Raw genomic sequence first — 17,870 nt, forward strand, 5'->3', positions numbered from 1 at the left:
TCCTAGTCCCTGACCTCTCCGTGGGTCGCTGTGTGCCTCCTGCAGGAACTCTTCTGCCTCTGGCTTCGAGCTGGATAGTATACCAGATTTTTGTTGGCTGAGAAGAGTCCTGGTGAAGCTGAATGGATCTCTCACAAACTGCGCTCGCCTTTTCTCTTTCTTCCTTCTTTTCTGTCGTAGATGTTCCGCCCTCCAGAGTTTACACAGCTTTTCCCACAACATACTGGTTAAGTCCTTGATACCTTCTTTTTTGGCCAGTGAGCTGGTTTTAAACCTCTTGTTGAGCGTCTTTAATTCACCTCTCAAACGACGAACCTCCCTTTCCCTTCTATTAGGTTGCTGCGGTAACTTGGGCTGGTTTCTTCACTCCACAGGGCCAAACCTTTCCTTAGCTAGATTGTATGCTATGTCTGTGAGTGAGTCGATCTTTCTGTGTACTGGACCTGCTAAGACAACTTCCAGTATGCCATCTAGATCATTATCAAACTGCATCCAGGTGATGTTGTCTAACGATCGAGGTCATTTGATACTTTCTTTCCTTGATGAATGAATTGTAGGTGGGTAGCTGAAGAGGAACTCACTTGGTCTGTTCTTTGTTGCTGAGGAGAGATCTTCAACTCTGTGGGGTGCTTCCTGGCTGGAATTCTCCTTCATCTCACCGGAGACTAAGTCTGTGTGCTGCACTTGGGTCACCATTGATCCACATCTAGACCTGCTCTGATGTACCTTAAGCCCTCTGACGTTTTTGCAGACTTTCCCACAATGACTCCTTACTGTGAATTACTCTCTGGACAGTGTTGTTTGCTTTAGCTTCCTCGTAGTCATGTTCCCTGTCCTGGCCGTTGCTGGTATGACTGGTTGAGTCTCTCATCCTTCCCCCTCTCGGGAGACTCTGGGGGTATTGTTCTTCATGTTCTATCATAACTTGAGTGGTGCCCTCTTGTAGTGCTGCCCACAAGGTTGCTAGCCTTGTAAGCCCGTGCCAGTCTTTCCTGGAGATTGCATTCTGCAGATACCTTTTCAGATAACCGTAACCTTCAGCTAGGAGCAGATGTCATCAGGTGGTTCCCAACCTTCACAGAGTGTTTTGACCCTTAACCCAGACACTCTCCAGCTGGTGGGCTGGCAGTGGTGGCCAAATCACTGCCCATCTGCTCCTGGCTTCCAGCTTCCCTCCTCTCACCTATTCCAGATACAACAAAAGGCTCATTCTACCTCTTCCCTTATCCTATGAGCTGCTTGTTTTTTGCTCGTTTCATCCAGGCCCAGATCTGACAACAACCGCCATGCTGATTTGGCTGGGAAACCTCTGCAGCCGATATCCACAGGGAACAACCATGCCTGCCATCCCTTGACTTTGCATTCCTGCACTAAGGGCTGGTGCTTCAAGGCCTTTCTTTCATGGACCTCTTCCCATCCCTCCTCCCATGGCATAGTCAGCTCAACCAGAATTATTTTCCTGTCTTCAGCTGACCACAGTACAATGCCCGGTTCCTGTCTTCAGTTGACCACAGTACAATGTCCGGGTGTAGGGTTGTGTGCACCACATCCGGGAACTGCAGCCTCCTTCCCACATCAACCCTCATCTCCCAGGACCTGGTCATTAGCAGTCGATTGGGCTTTGGTTGTTTGGTTACGAAAGGCCTGGCTCCGTCTTTGATGAAGGTGATGGCCTTCCTCAAATCTGTGCCAGCCGTCCTCTTCTTGCATCTCTCTCGCTTTGGTGTGTCAGTAAGAGCGAGAAGCACCACCCATACCGTCCAAAATATTTTCGATGAGGAACCAATTCCTTGATATGTTAATTACAAAATAACTATGGAACCCTATTTTTAATTGCTTAATATTATTCTGGTTACTTACACATTAAAAGAACATGTTGATTATTGTCATTAAATCCTATTGAGGAGAGTAAGCAAACAGAGAATCAAAACTTAATAATAGCTTGTCATTTTCTACTCTTTTATTGCAGAGCCAAAAAATGAACTGTTCCTTTTTTATGGGAAAGGCCGACCAGGAATCATTCGTGGAATGGATTTGAACACCAAGGCAACAGATGAATATATGGTGCAAGTAGAAAACCTTGTCAATCCACGAGCTCTTGACTTTCATGCGGAAACAAATTACATCTACTTTGCTGACACGACCAGTTTCTTAATTGGACGACAAAAAATCGATGGCACAGGTCGAGAGACAATCCTAAAAGATGGTAAGTAAATTGGAATCATCGGGATATTTCTCCCTGCTGATTGCGAGAACTTTGTAACCATGACTGGTTGGCAATACGTGTCAATCTTCATATAATTTGTGCACGCTCCTTTCCACATTACCAAATAAATAAAATATATTTTTATTTTACTTTTGGGATGAATTACTGATATAGGAGATTTAGAAGCAACAAAGCTATATACTGCTGTTGTTAGGTATGGTGGGAAATATGCTGCAGCACAGAGCTGTACTTAATCCATCTGAAAAGCTAATCACTAGATCTTATTACCTAACCTACTTCAGAATGTCTATGAAATATAGAGAAATTAATGATTTAATTATTTAATAAGCCACAATAGTTTAACATGGCTATTTGGCACCTGAACGATCACAGAATCACAATGGCGGGTTGATTTAATGTGACTCCCTTAATAGTAAAAGAGCGAGGCATAAGAGTTAAGCATCCCATTTCACAATAATGATGACTTCAATAAATTCGATGATCCTTTGCCTTGCTCAAAAAATGTTGTAAATCTTTCTTCCCAATAACAATAGTGATTAATCAATCTTTTGATAAGCATATTAAGATAAACACCTAATTGATCAACATGGGAGAAAACATCTATATCAATGATCTGGATGATAATGTGGTAAATTGGATCAGCAAGTTTGCTGATGATACAAAGATTGGAGGTGTAGTAGACAGTGAGGAAGGTTTTCAGAGCCTGCAGAGGGACTTGGACCAGCTGGAAAAATGGGCTGAAAAATGGCAGATGGAGTTTGATACTGACAAGTGTGAGGTATTGCACGTTGGAAGGACAAACCAACGTAGAACATACAGGGTTAATGGTAAGGCACTGAGGAGTGCAGTGGAACAGAGGGATCTGGGAATACAGATACAAAATTCCCTAAAAGTGTCGTCACAGGTAGATAGGGTCGTAAAGAGAGCTTTTGGTACATTGGCCTTTATTAATCGAAGTATTGAGTATAAGAGCTGGTATGTTATGATGAGGTTGTATAAGGCATTGGTGAGGCCGAATCTGGAGTATTGTGTTCAGTTTTGGTCACCAAATTACAGGAAGGATATGAATAAGGTTGAAAGAGTGCAGAGAAGGTTTACAAGGATGTTGCTGGGACTTGAGAAACTCAGTTACAGAGAAAGGTTGAATAGGTTAGGACTTTATTCCCTGGAGCGTAGAAGAATGAGGGGAGATTTGATAGAGGTATATAAAATTATGATGGATATAGATAGAGTGAAGGCAAGCAGGCTTTTTCCACTGAGGCAAAGGGAGAAAAAAAACAGAGGACATGGGTTAAGGGTGAGGGGGGAAAAGTTTAAAGGGAACATTGGGGGGGGGGGCTTCTTCACACAGAGAGTGGTGGGAGTATGGAATGAGCTGCCAGACGAGGTGGTAAATGCGGGTTCTTTTTTAACATTTAAGAATAAATTGGACAGATACATGGATGGGAGGTGTATGGAGGGGTATGGTCCGTGTGCAGGTCAGTGGGACTAGGCAGAAAATGGTTCGGCACAGCCAAGAAGGGCCAAAGGGCCTGTTTCTGTGCTGTAGTTTCTATGGTTCTATGGTTCTATGGTCAGGAATGCATTAAAATCTTCATATTGATGTGCTAACCCAAAGTATTATTTCTGTGCTTCTCTCTGAGATTGATCCACCCTAGAACATAAAAACAGCAAGACACTTGCAATCAGATCATTTTCCTTGTCAGAAATGTCACCTGATCTGTGAAGGTTTTAATTTCGCCCAGAATTTTCTGTTTATCTAATCTATACCTTAATCCATAATCCACACACTACTTCTGTGCTATAGAATGAGAGGCTCACAGAGAAGAAGAGGAAAGATGATTCCAGGGCAATTTTTTTGTGTGTGACTTAGTGGGGAAATGTTACTTAATTTAGATAAAGTGTCTCTTCAGCATGTTTCCAATTAATTGTGATTACAGTTGTGCAATTACAGTGGTAACTACAGTCCAATCTAGCTGCAGGTGGTACAAAACAACCCACATTTAAGAATGAAATCTCACTGCATTACTTGGGAGCCTTGACGGAATGATATCATTCAGTAGAAATGCAAAACCAATGGCCCATCTGCCCTATTAGTTGCGTATATAAATTTGCAAAGATTATTTGAAAAATATTGTAGGAGGATTTTGTTCATGTTCCAGGCAATATTTATCCATTTATTATCATAATACCCTCTAATTGTTTTGTTACTGCTTGTGGAACCTTGTTGAGTATTAATTAATAGTTGTGTTTTCCAAAATACTTCATGTTACTCCTTTGCGGGAATAGTGCCCAGATCCCATTAGCAACTACACTTCTAAAGCAATCTGGACCTGTACAGAACAGAATAGGTACAAGTGAAAAAAGTCACAATGAATATAACATGGAAAATAAACCATTCAAACCATTGAGTCTAGACTAGCTTATTGCAAGAGCTCTCCAGGTAATCCTACACACTATCCTCTCCCCATAGCTCTGCAAATTCTTTACTTCCAAATTCAGCTTTTGAGTTCTGTCTCTTTTAATAGCCTTGGGATTGTATTCCAAATCCAGTTATTTGTTGTGCAAGCTTTGCCATTTTCTGTCCTCCATTCCTGAACTCTGCAAAAATGAACAGTTTCTCTCTTTCTACCCTGTCTCTACCCATTAAGGTTTTAGATACCTCTCCTTCTATTCCAGGAATAATTCCACTAAAGTTCTCCAGCCTACACACATAACTAAAGTTCCTCATATTTGGAATCATTTTGGTCCATCTCTTCTGGCCTCAGAACTACACACAATTTGAGACCTGAAGAATGAGCTTTCACAGAAGGTTGGTGAATAACTAGGATTTGCTGCCAAAGGAGGAAGTGAAGAAAGATGTTCAATAGGTGTTCAGACAGTTATTTGGAGAGGCAAGGTATGGAAGGGTATGGGTCTTATGGGGGCAAATGGGATTAGCATAGATAGGAAATACGGTCGGCATGCTGTTACAATGACATACAGTATTTCTGTGATACTCCAGTTTTGGCCAAACTAGTGGTGTTCATTATGATACCCTTGCTTTTGCACTTTATGCCTCACTAAACATTTTTTTACAGTCCAAAAAGGACACACACACCACTTCCTCTATTTTCACTTAAGATGTATCTTTTTCGAAACAAAGAATGAAGAATAATAAAGAAGGGTTAAATGTCTGAGATCTATTCAATTGGCCATTTCCTTCCCCTTTTCTTTCCTTTTGTTTCATTTTCCATTCCTTTATTGTTTCTTATCTTTTCTATAATTTTTGTAGAAATGTCACGTTAACCTCTTTCTTCCAGTGTCTCAGAAGCTATTTTTGTCACATCGTAATAAAAACATGCTGTAAAAGAGAAGTTCCAATTGTAGCCTTCCAGCCAACCAAAAGATATAAAAGTGATGATGGGCATAATTGACAGAGGAGACCAGTCACTCTCTAAAATAACCTTATATATCCAGCAAATTATTAAACACTTCAAATGATGTCTTGTCTATATCTGACCACAAAGCAGAATGAGAAGGAGATAATTGTGAATGATTAAAATCAATCATTTTAGCTTCCATTAATTTAATATAGGAAGGCTCTTTTAAGATCAGTTTCACCCACAGTCTATAATAATTATTGTGCTATATTCTATTTAAATTGGCACTTTAAATGATTTAGATTTCAAACCCTTGAAAGTAAGTGTCATGGATTCTTCAAGCCATATTATTAATTGGTGGATGAGCATCTGCTAGTGAGATTAGAATATTAACCTTTTTTTAACATTTAATTTAAGCCTAGTTATGATTGTGGTGACAGCCAGAAGAATTATAATTTGAGGAACAAAATGTACACTAGCTAGAGAAGACCAGAAAGGGAAAAAATATATACATACTGTATATATACAATAATTGACAGAAAAAATGGGAAAAATGTATAATTATTTGAGAAGAAAATTAAGAAGAACAAATACATGCATTTGCAAGCATGGGATATTGACAGAAATTGTTTAAGTTAAAGGATTGAACAAATTTGGGGTACTGAATTCACAAATCTTGCTTCAAGCATTCAGTATCCCACTGCTGCCCCACCTTTGCCAATTGTGGTGTGTTCTGGATATAGTATCTTCAATATTCAACTCGTATGGTCTATCAGGTCCTCCCTGCAAACCAAGAATCTTTATTACTTACAAGACCAAGATTTGCTTTTGAATGCCTATAATCTTAACCTTAACAGAGTTGATGAACAATGGGGTCTTGGGGTCCAAGTTCATAGCTCTCTGAAAGTGGCAACACAAGTTGTAGGGTGGTTTAGAAGATATGTGGCATACTTTCCTTCATTAGTTGAGTCATCGAGTCAAAAGTCAGGAAGTTATGTTGCAGCATTATAAAACTCTGGTTGCACCACCTCTGAAATATTACATACAGTGCTGGTTGCCCCATTATAGGAAGGATATCAAGGCTTTGGAAAGGGTGCAAAAGAGGTTCACAGGATGCTGTCTGGATTAGAGGGCATGTGCTTTAACAAGAGGTTGGACATACTTGAGTTAATTTCTCTGGAGTGGTGGAGGCTGAGGAGAGATCTGACAGAGGTTTATAAGATTATGAAAGGCATAGATAGAATAGACAGATAATATCCTTTTTCCCAGGGTTGAAATGTCTAATACCAGAAGGCATGCATTTAAGGTGTGAGGGGGAAACTTTAATGGAGACCTGTGTTTTACACAGAGGGGTGCCTGGGGTGGTAGTAGAAGCAGATACATTAGGGACTTTTAAGAGATGTGTAGACAGGCACATGAACATGAGGACATGGAAGGATATGGACATTGTGGAGGCGGAAGGGATTAGTTTAGTTGGCTACTTGATTGCTAATATAATGTCTTTGGCCCAACATTGTGGCTGAAGTGTCTGTTCCTGTGCTGTACCGTTCTATGTTCTATGTTCTGTCTGCAAGTGCCCTTTCATATCACATACTATTCTGACTTAAAAAAGTATTTTTGTTTCTTCATTATCAATGGGACAAAACTCTGGTATTCCATACCTCAAATTACTTTAGGAGTACCTTCAAAAGGTAACTCACCACAACGGGGATTATGAGTATAATCTTTTCCAGCTGTGTTATTGTATTGTGAAAGAAGATTTTAAAAATAAATTATTCAAGCTCATAATCTTAATTGTTTTATGGGAAATTGTAAAGCACATGATGCTGAGATAAATCCTAGACTGCACTGGAACACATCAGCTGTGATATTACTGGGGTCATTGGGTCCTTCTGGCTTTCAACATCGGACATCCTCGCCCAGGCAATCAGCCAGGTTAATCATTTCCTGGCTTGTGTCCCAGCAACAGTGGTCCACAGGACACACTTCTTGATCCACAGCCATCTGGAGGCTCGTACAGCAGTCTCTGATATGGTCCTGATGGTTCTTCTCCTTGTAGCCCTCATAGTAACAAGAGTAGGTTCTGCAGAGCGAGCAGACAGCAAAACCTCTGCACCCCACTTCTACAGGCTTGTACCCTGCCCTGCACCCCTGTCTCTGGCACTGCTCTACCAGCTCCTGGTACTTGGCTTCCTTATGCTCGAACACGTCTTCAATCTGGTCTTCTCAAGGCACTGTCAGTTCTACTATGACCACCTGCTTCGAGATTTCTGCCAGAATGACCATTTCAGGCCTCAGTGACGATGATGCGATGAAGTCAGGGAACTTTAATTGCTTGCCAAGTTCAACTTTCAGTTAACACACACAAAATGCTGGTGGAACGCAGCAGGCCAGACAGCATCCATGGGAAGAAGGAAGCAATGGATAGACATATCAGAATGGGAATGGGGCATGGAATTAAAATGTGTGGCCACTGGGAGATCCTGCTTTCTCTGTCACACCGAGCATAGATGTTCAGTAAAACGGTCTCCCAGTCTGGGTCGGGTCTCACCAATATATAGGCCACACCGGGAGCACCGGACGCAGTATATCACACCAGCCGACTCATCTGGAAGGACTGTCTGGGGCCCTGAATGGTGGTGAGGGAGGAAGTGTAAGGGCATGTGTAGCACTTGTTCTGCTGACAAAGATAGGTGCCGGGAGGGAGATCAGTGGGAAGGGATGGGGGGATGAATGGACAAGGGAGTCGCATAGGGAGTGATCCCTGCAGAAAGCAGAAAGGTGGGGGGGAGGGAAAGATGTGCTTGGTGGTGGGATCCCTTTGGAGGTGGCAGAATACTATTCTATAATACTCTCAACTTTCAGTTGCCAGTCACACACCGTGGCAAGCAAGCCTGCAGGTGATCTGAGCTGAGGCTGTAGTTCGTTTCCAGAATAACAAAGGCTATGAGCTTTCTAGGTTGACAGTGGTGTTTGCTGTTGTTAATGGTCGAGGAGGTATTTTCTGCCACTGTATTCCGAAATTAGTTACGACAGCCTTCTCACAGGGCTTTTGGGCAGCAGCTGAGGATGTGTTCCAGGGAAGAGAGGGCATGATGATGCCTGGCTTTTGCTCCAAGCAAAACGTTTCGCTGAACTAGATAGGACATTGTATACAGCATGGATTATGTACTTGATGTGCTAGGGTTCTGCCTGCCAGATGTTGGACCAGGAGATCTTGCCCTTCAGCACACCCTCCCACCTTGTCCAAGCTCCCTGCTGCCTCATTCCTACCACCCTGGTGGCAACACACTTTCTTGACAGCAGCTCTCACCTGTTCCTGGACCAGGTTGCATCTGTATCTGCCATGGGTCCTGTCAAAGCAAATTGAAGGGAAGCTGCCGAGCCTCACCTGACCAGATGCCATTGTCCCTACCAGATCCCTGTGGTTCAGGCGTGTCTGTCCAGGCTTCAATGCCTGCTGTCAAGACTTTGGGGTCGCTGGAATTTGTACACAGGCAACTCGCTGTGTGCGATACCACAAACTCCTCGTACAGGCTGCTTAAAGGAAGCTGCAGTTTATTTCTTTTCCCATACAGAGCAATGCTGCTCAGGCTATGTGATAGGCCCAGCCATCTTCAAAGGTAACCATTGATCTTTCTTTCAAGAGCCTCAAGTGTTGACATGGGTACCTCATATACCAGCATGGGCCAGAGGATTTGGGGAAGGATGCCATAGCAGTGGATCCAGGTCTTGAACTTGCCAGGTAGGCCTGACAGGTACACACTGGTGAGCCAGACCTCTAACTCCTTGGTGGTCTTCTGGATGGCCACTGCATCTCTTCTGCTGCCGTCAAAGATCTTTCCCAGGCCCGTGACTGGTTTCTCAGAGATGGATGGAATAGCAATAACATCCAAGGAGAAAACACCAGAGACCTGGATTTCTCTGGCTTAAAGCTTATCTTTGCCCATGCAATGACCCTCTCAAGCCCCTGGAGGATCCTTCTGCTGACTGGGACTGATGTAGTTGTCACCATGAGGTCATCCATGAAGGCTCTGATTGGCTACTTCTCATTCTATCTTAGTCAGAGGTCCTCCTCACTCCACTTCGGCTGCCTTAACCAATATGTTCATGATCAGGGAGAAGAGGATCACTGAGATTGTACTGTACATCCGGTTTGAGTACCCTCCTTGAGCTGGTGCCAGCCTGATAAGGTCATCCCTGTGAAGTTCAGCATGATCTCCATCAGCTTGTGTGGTAGTAACCCATACGCATTGTCAAGGTCTAGTTATAGTAGGACCGTGTCTCCCTTTCCTTCACACGCTTCCCTGATCAGCTGGGAAACCATGTCCAGACACCATGACACTTTAGGAATTCCTCCTTTCTGTGTAGTTGTATCAATGTAGCCATCTGTGAGGAGAAGTTCAGTCAGGAGATAGGAAACAATATTGAAAAATATCTTCCCTTCCACCCAAAAGCAAAATGGATCTAAACTGCTCAATACCCTTGAAGTTCTCCTCTTTGGGAATCCAGACTCCCTCTGCACACCTCCCCTGGTCCATGCCCTTTCCCTTTTGCCAGATAACCCTAAGGAATTTCCCAAGTAGCTGGAGGAGCTTAGTGCAGTGCTTGTACACATTGTAGGGTACTCTGCTGGGAGCAGGGGCAGAACTAGCTCTGGCTACTCTGACTACTTCCAGGATCTTCTTCCAGCTGAGCTTCTTGCCATTGAACTCAACTGCAGGAGGAGGGGGATTTTACTGGGGCACGGTGGCGTCCTAGCCCCTGCTCCCTCTATGAGTCGCTGAGGGAGTTCTGAAGTTGTTTGGAGCATGCAAGGTGGCTGCTATGCTTCTGTCCTAGCAGTTGCTTGGTGAATCCATAGGGTTTTGCAATAAAGGCAGCTCATTTCCTGGCTCTCTCTCCGTGGATTGTCACCTTATCGTGGTGGAGAAGCTTGTGTGGTCCTGTGATCCCGACAGCAATGCCGTCTGGAGCTATGCTCCTGGTAGGGTCACCCATGGCGGTAAGGTCGAGGGTGAGGTCCCTCACAAAGAACAATCCAACCAAGACCTCAATGGTGGAACAGGTGGACGAAGTTACTTCAAACTCAACGGCTGTGAAGGCGAATGAAGGCTGCAACAAATCCATCAGCTCCAATCGTCATGGTTTCCATGCCATTGGAATCAGTTGGTTGATTTGTGAAGTATTGTGTGCTTCTTGGAGTGCAACATCAAGTACAGGCTAAACAAATATACGCACAGGCGTCTTCACTCTGTGGGCCACTTCAGAATGAAGACCATCATCCTCGACCTTGAGGGATAGCCACGACGACTCTACCCTGATGCAGGCCTCTCATGGTCTGAGTCGACGTTCCCTCCCCTCTCTACCCCATCTTTTATGCCATTTTGCCCTGCATTGTTATCAGCTTGCTTTTAAGGATGATATGGAGCTCAGCAAGTGGTGATTTCTTTTCTTCACATGCCCCATCCTCCTCCAACTCTTGTACTGTTTAGTCAGGGATTAGAGCTCTTGATGCAGCTGGTGTATTTTGGCCACCCGACAATTCGTCATATAGGAGCTGCTCCTGGCTTTCTTCTCCACTGGGCCTCATCTATTATAAACCAAGTCCACCTGTACATACACAGGTATACCTCATTGTATATAGTTCACAATTCTTTGCACTATTGTTTGCTTTTTGATTCTGTACAGCGAGAGCTCAGGGAAACTGGCATCAAATTCCCTGTATGTGTCCACATACTTAGCGATAATAAAGGATTCTGATTCTGATCTCTCAGTAGCAAAGCTGACAATGATGACTGACATGGTCCAGTGGTCTTTCGACATTTCTCTTGGCTATTGCCTCAATGATATGAACTACGTCCTCCCCAAACTGCAGCCACTCCCTCCGTTGGCTAGCTAGAGGCCATTTAACCTGCCAGCGATCTGCTACTCTGCCTGGAGTGGGAGTATTTGAATTTAAAATCAATTTTAAAGAAGAAAACAAAATGTTTAATCCAGAGTTCAGAGAAATTAGATTAGAATTATGTTGGCAAATATAGCTGGGAACAAGATAGTACAAATTCAAACAGCAAATTATTCTGGTTCATACAATAATTTATTAAGGTCTGTCAGAAGTATTTCACACTCCTTCACATCTCTTAATTATTTTCATGTGCAATAATTGTCACTGCCAGGACAAAATTTGCAGCTGTTCTGTTTTTCTCTTCCTACCCCCTTCTCTTTCTTTCTTACTCCCTCTCTCTCTCCTTCAGCAAATGGTGATGTTTTATTCTAAACTGCTTTAATTTGGACAGCAGAGATTAATATATTTCTTACTTGGTGTTGTGTAAAAATGGAGTGTGATTTTAAAGAGAAGACAGAAGCATTAACTTAACATGAGGCATTATTTGTGCCTGCCCAGTTTAAATAGTCCAAGGTTATATTGGCCTTGACACTTGGAGCATGCTACAGATGCAGCAGGAAATTGCACATCGATAGCACTTAGAGAATGCTGACCAAAGATGATTGGGACATTTAGAAAAGCACAGCCACTTAACGATAGGTGATGACTACAATCATTTTTGCATTCAAAAGGGCAGTAAATATTTTCAAGCAATTATTTGAAGATTCTTTAAATCACAGAAGGAAGGCCTTTTTGTTGCTTTCCATGCATAAACAAACCTATTCCACTGCCCCAATTGTTGCTGAGAGTCTTTTCCAGCCTTTGAAATACTTTAGGCATGTTCCTCAGATGATGAAACAGTTTTTGCTTCCTTGTGTAATAACAAGCCGCTTAGTGCTCCAATAACCCAGCATAAAGAACTTGCTTTGTACCTCTCTACTTATTTTCTCAGTGATGCTTTTAAATTGATAACTCCCTCACCACTGGCTCCCTTAGGGCTGTAAATAATGTTCCTTCAGCCATACTGATACAAGTGCTTCAATAAATCTCTTCTCCTTACTGCTTCAGTAGAATTTTTTTTTCACTGCATGATTGTTCTCCTCCTCCCCAATAAACAATGATGGATTTATTCATCCAAGGGCAGCACAATAGGCAATTCTACATTACCTCAATAGTGTTTTAATAGTCAAGACTTCTAATCCTACCTCCTAAAGAGGTTGACCATGATAGTGTTCCTGGAAAAAGGATCATGAAGAGAGAGCTATGGGTCAGAAGCTGACCTTAAACATGAGAAAGTCTGCAGGTGCTGGAAGTCCAAAGCAGCAAGCACTAAGTGCTGGAGAAACTCAGCAGATCAGGCAGCATCGATGGAAATGAATAAACAGTCAATGTTTTGGTTAGGACCCTTCTTCAGGACTGAAAAGTTAGGGAGAAGACCCCAGAATAAAACGGTGGGAGGGACGGAGAAGGAGGCTAGCTCCAGTGGAAGAGAAGATTTAAACTTCTTCAGGGTAGCCATCCTTTGAAGAGACTTCACAGTGGTGAGCAAATCCTAAACACAAGAAAGTCTGCCGATGCTGGCAATCCAAAGCACCCACAAAATGCTGGAGGAACTCAACAGGTCAGGGCAGCATCCGCGGAAATGAATAAACAGTCGATGTTTTGGGCCGGAACCCTTGTTCAGGACTCATAAAGTCCAGGCTAATGAATAAAGACTAATTTACACTCATCCTACATTAATCCCAATTCAAAGTTCGAAGTAAATTTACTATCAATACTACCTTTAGATACATTTTCTTACAGGCATTCACAGTAGATCAAAGAAATGCAATGGAAACAATGTAAAACTACACACAAATAAAGGCTGAAAAAGATCAATGTGCAAATAATAAATAAATACTTTTCAGAACATGAGTTGTAGAGTCCTTGAAAGTGAGTCCATAGATTGTAGAATCACTTCAGATCTGGGGTGACTGAAATTATATACGCCGGTTCAGCAGCCTGATGGTTGTACAGTAATAACTGTTCCTGAATCTGGAGGTGTGTGGGACCTAAGACTCCTGTACCTCCTTCTTGATGGCAGCAGCAAGAAGAGAGCATAGCCTGGATGGTGGGGGTCCCTGATGATGGATGCTGCTTTCTTGTGGCGGCGCCAGATGTGTTCAATGGTGACCTGTGATGTCCACCTTCTTATCAACTCTAAGTAGATTCTACCACTCACCTATGCAATAGGGGAAATTTACAGAGGTGAATCACCTGCCAGTGCACATTGTTTTGTGCTGAGTAAGGAATGTGGGGCACCTGGAGAAGAACCATATGGTCAAAGGGAGAATATGCAAACTCTATACAGGCAGCACCCAAGGACAGGATCAAACCCAGGTCTCGGGCCGCTCAAGGATGTGGTTCTACTTACTGTACACCCGTTCTGCCCAGCTTTTTCAGTTTAGTGTTGGATAACATGAAGGTGCAAGGTGATCGATGCAACTGAGGAAGCCCAACGCACATGTGTGTACAATCAGTTTTCTACATAAGTCCAGGGAAGACAACCTCTGACCCCACCAAGCATACGAAACTGAGGTGCAAAATCTCCTGTTTGTGTGGCTGTTGCATGATGTGTTCCCCTGCTACAATGCTACAAATCAGTACCATGAAATATCAGGCAGTACACCATATGCAATTAAACAATTTAACTGTATAATTCTTAATTTGACTAAAGGGTTAGTAAAGTAAAACAAAAAGAAAAGGGCCCATTTTAATGAAACAGTCTAATGTGCACAAGTTGGAGCTCACCATTTCCTTTTCGCTGGTCCTCCATCGATTTCCCCAGGCTTCGTCGACTCCAGGCCCCACTGTAAGACCACTCCTTTCTGGTGTCTATAACCTCTCCTTTCTGGCATCTTCTCTCTTCATTTTCCACTGAACAAAAGACCCAGATCACCTCGGTCTCAGGCACACAACAAGAAAAAAACACTCCCTTCATTGGATGGCGCACATTTCAAAGCCCCTGTTATCTCTAGCCATAACCCAAACACTGCTGCTACAGAAAAACCATGACATTAGCAGTGCTTCTACAGAAAAACCATGACATTAGCAGTCAAACCTTTCCCAGGGTGATACACAATCAATTATTTTGTGTTTTATACTTGTAGAGATCTGTTATTACTTTGACACAGAAGAGTCTTCTTCTGTTGATTTGTGTTAAATAATATCAATTTAAGGGTTAATGAACTGTTATTCAATGTTGTAAAACAATAAGACATGAAAACTTCCAAGGGAGGTGAATACTTTTTATAAGCACTGTAAGATCAGAAAATATAGAATCCTTGTGCATAGAGTTAAGAAACTACATGTTACCAGGTTCAGATATGGCCAAGTGCAGAGTAAAAGATACTGAAGCAGGTGGATAGTCCACAGACTTTAATACAAACGGTGCTAAAGGGAAAGTAAACAATAAACACGAGGCCAAACAGGGCCATTAACAAAATCTCTCAAACGAACACGAAGCCTACACTGCGGCTGAAAAGAACATTTAAACATTAAACAAATATCGCTAGTCTTCAGAGTCAGTTGATTTGAAAGTCCAATATCTCAGAGAAGGCCGAAAGCAAAACAGCAACAAAGCATTGCTATGCTCTGTCCAAGTCTCCATAAACATTACAATGACAAATATAGAGTTAAATACTATCACGATTAAATAATAATTAGCTGACACATGCAAATTCTCAAGCACAATTGGCTTAACTACTGTGCTGCCGAATCCATGGTTGTGAAACGACAAGGGTAATAAAACCCTGATGAGAATTATATACAGGTCACCGAACAGTAGCCATGATGTGAGATACAAAGGACAATAGAAGAAAGAAAGAGCATATAAAAAGAGCAATTTATGGTAGTCATGGAGGATATCAATATGCAAGTGGACTGAGAATGTCAGATTGGTGCTGGATCCCAAAAGAGGGACTTTGTAGAAAGCCCACAAAATGGCTTTGTAAAGCAGCTTATGGCTGAGCCCACTAGGGCAATTCTGGATTGAGTGTTGTGTAATGAACCAGATTTGATTAGGGAGCTTAAGATAAAGGAACCCTTAGGAGGCAGTGATAATAATATGACAGAATTCACCCTGCAGTTTAAGAGGGAGTAGATAAAGTCAGGAGTATCTGTATTACGGTACAGTAAAGGGAATTATGAAAGCATGAGAGAGGAACTGGCTACAGTTGATTGGAAGGTGTCAATACCAAAGATGATAGCAGAACAGCAATGGCTGGAGTTTCTGGGGGAATTTAGAAGACACAGGTTAGATACATCCCAAAGATAAAGATGTATTCTAAAGGGAGGACTGGTTGACAAGGGCAGTCAAAGACAGCAAAAAAGGAAATAGCAAAAATAGCGAAAATTAATTGGAAGTTAATGGATTGGGAAGTTTTTAAAAACTAGCAGAAGGCAACTAAAAACATCACAAGGGAAGAATAGATGAAGTATGAAGGAAAACTAGCCAATAAAATAAAAGAGCATAGTAAAAGTTTTTCTTTTCAGATGTACTGTATAAAGCAGAAAACCTGCAAGAGTGGATATCAAACAGCTGAAAAATGATCCCAGAGAGTAGAAATCAGTGCAAAGAAATAGCCCAGAATCTTGGTAAATATTTTGCATCACTCTTCACTGTGGTAGAAACTAGCAGTATGCCAAAAATTCAAAACTGTCAGGAACAGATGTGAGTGTAGTTGCAATTACTAAGGAAAAGTGCTTGGGAATCTGAAGGGTTTGAAGGTAGATAAGTTATTTAGACTAGATGGGCTACACCCCAGGGTTCTGAAAGAGGTAGCTGAAGAGATTGTGGAAACATTAATATGATCTTTCAAGAATCACTAGATCCTGGAATGGTTCCAAGTACAGGAAAATTGTAAATGTAACTCCACTCCTTTAGAAGGGTGAATTTATAGCAACTTTTATGTGTGTTGAAAGAAATTATAGGCCAGTTAGCCTGACTTCAGTGTTGTGAAGATGTTGAAGTGCATTATTAAGGTTGAGGCTTCAATGTACTTGGAGGCACATGATAAAATAGGGCCAGGTCAACATGGTTTCCTTAAGGGAAAGAAGGGAGATGACAGAGGACTTAGATTGGGAGAATGGGCAAAGAAGTGACAGATGGAATTTAGTGTAGGGAAGTGTATGGACATGCACCTTTGTAGAGGGAATAAAGGCATAGACTATTTTCTAAGTGGGGAGAAAATTCAAAAATCTGAGGTGCAGAGGTGCTTGGGAATCCTCATGAAGGATTTCCTGAAGGTTAACTTGCAGGTTGAGTCGTTGGTAAGGAAGGCAAATGCAATGTCAGTATTCACTTTGAGAGGACTAGAATATAAGAACAAGGTGTAATGCTAAGGCTTTATGAGGCATTGGTTAGACAGCACTTGAGGTACTGTAAGCAGTTTTGGCCCCTTATCTAAGAAAAGACGGACCAGCATTGGAGAGGGTCCAAGGATATTCACTAGAATTATTCCGGGAATTAAAGGTTTCATGTATGAAGAGCGTTTGATGGCTCTTGGCCTGTACTCATTGGAATTTAGAAGAATAAAGGAGGATTTCATTGAAATCTATCAATGGGACGTTGTTAGGTTGATAGACGGGAGGAGAAGATGGCAGTGTGCCGCGCGTGCGCAGCTCTCCGGTGAAAAATGATGTCGTATCTGTTAAATAGGGGCCATGGACAATTTCGAATTGATGGAGATAGATGTGAAAGCACAGAGGAACATCTGGAGAAATTTCCAAAACGCCCATCCGCTGCTGTCATTACTGTGTGGTCAGGAATCTTTCGGAGGGTAGGCCTCAAAATCCCCGGCCTTGCCTGGTTTTGGCGACCGAGAAAGAGGTCAAATCCCTTGGACAGAGATGGCGCTCAGTACTCGGTGTCGGACAGCTGATCAGAGCTCGAAGTTTTCGGATAACTCAGAGTCAGATTGTGGTCGGCATGGCAGGGAGAGTTTTTCTTCCCTCTCCCGTCTGCATGAGATGTGGGACATTTGAGAAACTTTGAACTTTACTGTGCTCACGGACTTCTTCATGAAGTTATGGTATTGTGCACTGTTGTAGCTATATGTATAATTATGTGGTTTTGTCAGTTTTTCAGTCTTGCTTTGTCCTGTGTTTTTGTGATGTCACACTGGAGGAAATAATGTATCATTTCTTAATGCATGCATTACTAAATGACAATAAAAAGGGAACTACATGTCTTCATAATCTAAAAATAATATATATTGAAAGGCTTAGATAGACTGCATGTGAAGGGGATATTTTCAATAGTGGTTGAATCTAGGATCAGATGGCACAGTCTCAGAGGGACATCCGTTTAGAACACAGAAGAGGAGGAATTTAGTTAGCCAGAGGAATTCATTGTTAC

General features: G+C 42.3%; 1 protein-coding gene across 3 annotated transcripts in view; it reads left to right on the plus strand.

Moving 5' to 3' along the window:
* Nucleotides 1-17,870, plus strand: part of LOC134346855 (low-density lipoprotein receptor-related protein 1-like) — a 2,119,020-nt gene that overhangs the window by 1,127,621 nt on the left and 973,529 nt on the right. For all 3 annotated transcript variants that reach the window (XM_063048628.1, XM_063048629.1, XM_063048630.1), the window contains one exon: nucleotides 1,970-2,206. In XM_063048628.1, the coding sequence (XP_062904698.1) occupies nucleotides 1,970-2,206 (237 nt within the window). The remainder of the gene's footprint in view (nucleotides 1-1,969; nucleotides 2,207-17,870) is intronic.

The sequence above is a fragment of the Mobula hypostoma genome, chromosome 5 (genome assembly GCF_963921235.1).
Source record: "Mobula hypostoma chromosome 5, sMobHyp1.1, whole genome shotgun sequence".
NCBI lineage: Eukaryota > Metazoa > Chordata > Chondrichthyes > Myliobatiformes > Myliobatidae > Mobula > Mobula hypostoma.